General features: G+C 29.3%; 1 protein-coding gene across 1 annotated transcript; it reads left to right on the top strand.

Annotated features, from left to right (window-relative positions):
* Positions 1-4,102: 4,102 nt before the first annotated feature.
* On the top strand, positions 4,103-7,692 carry LOC125838820 (BURP domain-containing protein 17-like). The gene is made up of 3 exons (XM_049517849.1): positions 4,103-4,144; positions 4,246-4,357; positions 6,333-7,692. The coding sequence occupies exons 1-3, from the start codon at positions 4,103-4,105 to the stop codon at positions 7,421-7,423; spliced, it is 1,245 nt and encodes a 414-aa protein (XP_049373806.1). The 3' UTR covers positions 7,424-7,692.
* The last annotated feature ends 82 nt before the right edge of the window (positions 7,693-7,774 follow it).

Here is a 7,774-nt window from a genome sequence, read left to right as displayed (position 1 = left end):
TATATAAGAAAGAAATTGTATGCTTCTAGCCGCTTCTATAATAAAAAGATTACAAAAATTATAATTTATTAAAATAAAGGGATCACGAGAAGTGCGTGGGAAAGATTGTATTATTGCCATTTATGGACTTTATTATTCTATTAGTCAAATACAGATTTTTTTCAATAAAATGAACATTATTATTACTGCATATGACAATGCCATGCCATTATAAAATTATATGAGGACGCAGTTTTCGAAAAATCATACTTGTGATATTAATTTTAAGGGGAAAGAGCTGATATACTATTTAACTTTGCGACTTACGGAATATTTTTTGTTATAAAATGATTAATATATTATAATTAACTTTTTTATTAATGGTAAAAATGAAAGAACTTAAAAGAAAGGTTAAAGCCATTTTTGCAAAAATTACCTAATTAGATAAATATCTCCGCTATATTTTATTAAATTTATTATACTTTAATATAATTACATAATCTCTCTTTCTACTCTCCACTCCCCTTAATATTTTTTTCTCCCCTTGTTCTGCTACGTAATTGATATTAGATAATTATTAAAGGGCTACTAATTCAGGAATAATTATTGGATTAATTACAGCATCCCACCTTTTAGCTTACTTATTACCATTATCCCCTATAAGTTTTACAAATCTCCAAATCCCTCATTTTTCGCGCATCAGATTAATGTATCAACGCATCAGATTAGTGTATCATGTATAAAATGTACATCAGATTAGTGTATCATGTATAAAATGTAATGTATCTTACTTAACGATTAATATATCTCGCGCATTAGATTAATGTATCAGCGCTTATATTATTGTATCCGTTTGAGGGATTTCTGTAATTATAAACTTTTAAGGGACAGATTGTAATTTTGTCTTAAAAGTATGTGATTTCTATAATTTGCCCACACATATGTCTATGTATAAATACATGTATCTAGATTACTGTATCTTCGTTTTCATCTTTTTCTATGTATGTATCTATAAAAAAAAAATACACTAAATATATCACAATTTTGATACTTTGATACCAGATAGATGTGTTTATACACAGATACATCCTTTTCAAAAAGTTGTAAACTTATAATTTGACTCTCAACAAATACGTATTTAATATATACTACAAAGAAGAGTGGAAAAAAAATACAAACAAACAAAATATGTCTTAATCCTTTCGAGGAATATGGGTACACAAATATCTTAGTGTATTTTGGGTTCAATTTATCATCTCTTTTTTAAAATTTCTTTTGTTAATTTTCTCCAAGTTTAGCTTTATCACTTAATGAACTTATTATGAGTCGATTTTTAAATGCATCTTTATATTTTAAAATTAAATATTTATATTCTTATTCATATCATATCATATAGTTTTTTATAATTTACTTTGCCATCTGATTTAAATCATTGAAGAATTGTGATTATTAATTTTGAGATGATGTTTCGTCTTTGTCAATGTCAATCCCTACAAAAATAGAAAATAAAGACTTTATTAGCTTTTATTTGTATGTTTATCATGGCTTTTAGCTAACTAAAATAGGATCCTTGTGATTCCAATCGTCATGAGTGACACCCACTTTAAATCACCTTGTGAGAGAATCAACTACTAATTCAAAACAACCCAACACCATAAATAAGAGAAGTTCATCATATAAAAATAATGAAAATAAATTAGTCAACTAAAGAATTGAGTTCCCTTAAACTCGATTCAATAGTCCAAAAACATTTAATGCAGAGAAACAACCCCTAAGAATTGAAAATCATCCTAGCAAAACTCTAAATAGTCAAACTGAAAATGCAACTCCAAAACCAACATAAAACTAAAATATATGTCCGTATCTAAAAAGATGGATAAAAAAATACGGAAAAAGTTATGACAATCTATAAAAGATATAACTCACCTTTGTATCAAGAATTAGGTATCCCTTAAATATTGAACCAGATTTAAATAATACAAATCTTTTAGAAGGTAGGTAACAAATGATTGTAAGAAAAATATATACTTAATGAATTGGCTTAATTAAAAATTAGAGTGGAAACGAACCAAGCCTATTATAAAGTTGAAAAGATTGCAAACATTATAACTTAGTAAAATAAAGAGATCACGAGAAACCCGTGGAAAGGATAATATGATTGCCATTTGTGGGGTACATTCTAGATTTGTTTAATATAATGAACATTATTATTAATTAGTGCACATTGAATTATAAAATCATAGTTGAAGGGTTGTGATATTTTATGTGTTATATAGTGTCGATAAAATAAGTTGATATTATGATAATTCATTCGATTCGTTTAGATTTCAGTGGATTGTGTGGATAATTTTTTTAATTTAAATACATATTCTATGCATAAAATTATGAATATTCATGAATAAAATATGAATTAGCCTAATGAATTCCGTTTTCGACTTTCATTCACTTATTGTTCATGATTTTATATCTTTCCTTTCTGTGGTCTTCTCTTTATAGTTGATATTTAGCATTTTTCAAAAAAAAAAAAAAAAAAAAAAAGATCTTCTATCTATTACATACTTAAATACCATTTGCAAGTATAACAAATTTATGACTGTCAAGTTTTGTATGGGTCACTTTTCATCACAATATAGAGTAACTCATCAGTAACAGAAATTGCATTTAAAAACTTGTTGATAAGTATGAATTTTTCAATCAATAATTTTGAGTTAATATATACAATAATATGGGTTACTTTTTGTTGTAATATTTTTGTTAATATTAGATGTATATTGAATGTCTACATCTACATTTTTCTTGTTAAAAGCTAAAGTACATAACTTTGTTAATATTAAATATACATTTATTTTGTTAGCTATAATTATATTTTTCTATTGTTTAATTTTATATTAGATAATAAATAATATAGTGTAAAGTGAACAAATCATGTATTAATATTGATATTGCTTAAAATAAATAAAGCATGTTATACTCTTAAAATGCAATTTTTCATCTACTTCAAAATTCAGACTATGATAAATATTGTTTCCCTTGTTATTACATAAATTTATTTTAGGCGGAATGACCTGTGAGACCCTCGTACTTGGCTCCGTTTGTAAGTTGGACCCTTGTACTTCTGACTTTGTCAACTGAATCCTTAAACTCATTCAAACACAATATTTTAAACCTCTTTCTCATCAGATGTGTGTGTATTACACTTGTTTTACACATAAAATTCCACGTCATTTTTTAATGACACATCAATATTATTATTGCTTTTGTCTGAAAAGAAGAGGAAAAAGGTGGGGCTGAAGAAGAATAAGAAGAGAGGAGTAGGGGTGGCGATGGGTTGGGTCGGCAGAAGAAGGAGTTTTTGATTATTTTTTAAAATTTATTATTATTGCTTTGTCTGAGATTTTTAAAATAAAAAAAATTGTATTCACTTGCTTCAAAACTCGTGTGATCACGCGTTTGTCCAACTCAGTCATTTTAATGCTACATAAGTTAGGTCAATGGTCAGAGGGGTTTAAAAAATAGAGTATCATGTTTAAGGGTTCATTTGGCAAAGTAATGAGTATAAGGGTTCAACTGACAAACAGATACAAGTACAGGGGCCTCTCAGATCATTTCGCCTTTATTTTATATTGAAAAGTTATAAAAAAAAACTTTATTATGACTTTTATATATAAAAAAAACTAAATAAGATAATTTCAACATTTCTCATCCAAAAGAAGATTAAAGTATTTCCTTAATATTAAGTTCTAAAATAAAATATTGTCTACTTATGAAAATATGAATAAATATGAATCAATGTTTCTTTTATCCAATACACCATATAAAATATGGACAATTTAAATTATTAACTGTTTATATTGACTCTTTTTTATCTGTCTAAATTTGACTCAATTTTGTCCATTTGTCAGTTGTCACCATTAGTTACAGAGAATAAATTCAGCATGAGGGGGTGTGTGTGTACTGTGTACATATCTCAAATTATTTAATTATAAGATAAGATAACTATATAATTTAATATTTATTACATATTTCCATAAAGGCCCTTGCTTAACCCCTATAAATTGGCTAGCAATTTCCTAACAATCATATCCCATAGCCAAACATTATATTGTGTGCAAATACATTTACAATGGAGTTGCATCACCAATATTATTTCTTCACACTTTTCTCTGTGAGTAAAATAATATTTAATTTATTTTTAATCTTCAATTGAAAAAAAAAATTAAGTAGATTATATATGAACAATTAATTAATTGTTGTTGTTGTGTTTAGGTAATTTTTGTGGTAAGTCATGCAGCAAATTTATCTCCTGAGGTGTATTGGAGAGTCAAATTGCCTAATACTCCCATGCCCACACCTATCAAAGATGCACTACACATTTCTGGTAAGATTCATTAAACAGAGAAAAACGATTTTACTATTTATACTATATTAAATAGAGAAGGGCTTAAAATGTCTCTCAACTATTTTTCAAATAAATACTCCCTCCGTCCCATTTTATGTGGCACTATTTCCTTTTTGGTCAGTCCCAAAAAGAATGTCACATTTCCTTATATGGTAAGTTTATAAAGGTACAATTCCTCTTTTATCTTTGTTGGTCCCACTTAATCTTAAAATAATACTCCAATACATTTATGAGGAGAGAGAAAAAAGAGTCTACTTTTTAAAGGGCAATTTAGTAAACATTTCAAAGTCTTCATTTATTTCTTAAACTCCATGCCCGGTCAAATGTTGCCACATAAAATGGGACGGAGGGAGTATATTGTTTATTTTCTTTTTAACACATTTTTTCTAATAATATTTTTTAAAATTAGCAAATGTTTATCTTATTTCAATTCAAAAAATAATTAAAAATGAAAATATTTCTTATTATATTATAATTATTTTTTATCGTTATATAAATATAAATTAATGATGGATATACTATGATCTTATATATATGACATATATTATTTGTCGAAAGGGTGCATGAAGGTATTCTATTTTAATTGATAAAATGAGATTAAGAAGAAAAAAAATATTTCTTAAATTTTTCTTTGTTAAAGTGATTTTAAAAGAAAGAAAACAAGAACATGGTTCTTCAATAATATTTTAATTAGGACGGAAATGTGTTTAAAAAGAAAAAAAATATATATGTATTCGGAAAATGGTATTTTTGACCCATTTAGTAACTATAGAGGTATTTCTGGACCAAAGTATTGACTGCAAGACATTTTTTTAACCAAAATATTGACGGCAACAACATTTTTGAGCCAAACTATAAACGGATGACATTTTGTTCCTTTCACAGGGTATTTTTTATCCTTTTCTCTTTTATATATTAAGTTATTTTATTACTAAACAAACATGAAAATGATAGCTAATTCTATTTAGCGACAGATTAATAACGAGTTATTAAAAAGAGTTCTTAGCTCCGAAAATTTTGACGATGGATGAATAATGAAGTTCATAGTTAAATTCATTTTTTTTCCTTGTAGTATTTGTTGTTAAATGAGGTATGCATTTTGGTCGCGTGCATAGTCTACCAAATAAATCCATAATCTACCAAATAATTAGGATATGTTTTAATTTTATAAAAATAAATTTTAAAAATATATATCGGGTTGTATTTAATAAATCTATGCATTAATTAGTTATGAATCAGGTTGAAAATTAACAAACAAGTAAAAAGTTTCAACTTTAAAACTATTATATATACGACTCTTATTGAAACTAAATTAGTTCCAATAACTTGATTAGCAAACCATAAGGTATTCCAACGATCTGATTAACTATGCATAATTTTTTTAATATCTTCCCTATCATATGATTTAGATTTCTCTATGAGTCTCATCTTCATTAATAGCTTTCCACTTGATTATATGATTTAAATCTCTCTTATTTACTTAATTTGTTTTTCACATTGTACAATAGTGGGATAAATCTCTATAGAAATTTAGCGAATTTTTACCAAAGTTATATGCAAGTACCAATGATTTCATGTTCGAACTTTTAGTTGTGAATTTTAATGACATAGAAAAATATATATTAAAAATTAACTCAATCATGCTGATACTAGAGAGAAATCAGGATGATTGAATGGTTCCAACTTTGGTCATAAAAATAGACCAATCAAAAAAATGGTATAAACTTTAAAATAACTGGCTGAACCGAACCATGGACACCTCTAATCTTTTCACATCCAAACAAAAAAATAAAAACAAAATTTTGAAAATTTTCTCATGTTCTTCCAATTCATTAAAAATCAAAGTACAAAAAGTAGAAGTATGAAAGGGATTGCAGTAAAATAGAGGGAAGAGGAAGCACCTAATTGAAATGTAATACTAAGGGCTTTTGTTTTCGAATACTTCCGTTGGCAGAGAAAACTGCATACAATGGAGATGGAAACACCAAAATATCCCAACCATGGGGAGTGGGTGCATGGTATCAGGATGCCCCCGAGAACGAGCTTCACAAAGTACGCCAACCATGGGGAGTGGGTTCATGGTATCAGGCTGCCCCTGAGAACGAACTTCACAAAGTACGCCAACCATGGGGAGTGTTTTCATGGTATCAGGCTGCCTCCGAGAACGAGCTTCACAAAGTACGCCAACCATGGGGAGTGTTTTCATGGTATCAAGCTGCCCCCGAGAACGAGCTTTACAAAGTACGCCAACCATGGGGAGTGTTTTCATGGTATCAAGCTGCCCCCGAGAACGAGCTTCACAAAGTACGCCAACCATGGGGAGTGTTTTCATGGTACAATGATGCTGCTAAGAAAGATCTTAATGACAATCACCCAGTGACGCCATACTTCTTTGAAACAGATTTACATCAAGGGAAAAAAATGAATCTTCAGTCTCTCAAAAACTACAATCCAGCACCCATTTTGCCACGCAAAGTTGTAGATTCCATCGCTTTCTCATCGGACAAAATTGAGGAAATTCTTAATCACTTCTCTGTTGATAAGGACTCAGAACGTGCTAAAGACATCAAGAAAACAATCAAAATGTGTGAAGGGCCTGCGGGTAACGGAGAGGTAAAACATTGTGCCACTTCTTTGGAATCTATGATTGATTTCACCTTATCTCACCTGGGAACAAACAATATTATAGCAATTTCCACTGAAGTAGAGAAGGAAACTCCAGAGGTGCAAACATATACCATCGAAAAAGTGGAAGAGAAAGCAAATGGCAAAGGTGTTGTATGTCACAAAGTAGCTTACCCATATGCAGTACACTTTTGCCATGATGTAGGAAGCACTAGGACATTTATGGTGTCTATGGTGGGTGCTGATGGAACAAAAGTTAATGCAGTATCAGTCTGCCATGAGGATACTGCATCCATGAACCCTAAGGCATTGCCTTTTCAGTTGCTCAACGTTAAGCCTGGAGACAAGCCTATTTGCCATTTCACTTTGGACGATCAAATTGCCCTGTTTCCTTCTCAAAACGCACTAGCTAAAAACTAATAACATGGAGAAAGTTCGGTCATTACCTGCTCCTTTGTTGCAATAGTCACAACGCTTTGTCTAATAATGTATCTCCCTAATGTAAATATTGTTTATTGCAATGTTTTGTGTAATAATGCATGCCCTGTTGCAAGTACTGTTTAACTGTGTTAATCACAGTTCATGATGCACGTTGTTTGCATGTGTGGATGAAAATGTTTGGTTTGTATTTCAAATATGGTTGATGAATATATGTGGTAATGGAGATTATGACATCTTGTTTTCAAATAGATTTAGAGTCTTTCTTGCAATATTCCTCAACACAAAATCAAGGGACACTGTAGAGTGAATTGGTGTGGTTTGAAACAGAAA

The sequence above is a fragment of the Solanum verrucosum genome, unplaced genomic scaffold, assembly GCF_900185275.1.
Source record: "Solanum verrucosum unplaced genomic scaffold, falcon-dt-bn FXZP01000182.1, whole genome shotgun sequence".
Classification (NCBI taxonomy): domain Eukaryota; kingdom Viridiplantae; phylum Streptophyta; class Magnoliopsida; order Solanales; family Solanaceae; genus Solanum; species Solanum verrucosum.
The sequence above is the reverse complement of the archived record's forward strand: the minus strand, read 5'-3'. Positions and strand labels throughout refer to the sequence as shown.

Coding starts and splice junctions, on each gene's coding strand:
- LOC125838820 (XM_049517849.1), top strand. CDS start 4,103: ATGGAGTTGCATCACCAATATTATTTCTTCACACTTTTCTCT. Junction 4,145..4,245: donor ATTTCTTCACACTTTTCTCT/GTGAGTAAAATA, acceptor TGTTGTGTTTAG/GTAATTTTTGTGGTAAGTCA. Junction 4,358..6,332: donor AGATGCACTACACATTTCTG/GTAAGATTCATT, acceptor TTCCGTTGGCAG/AGAAAACTGCATACAATGGA.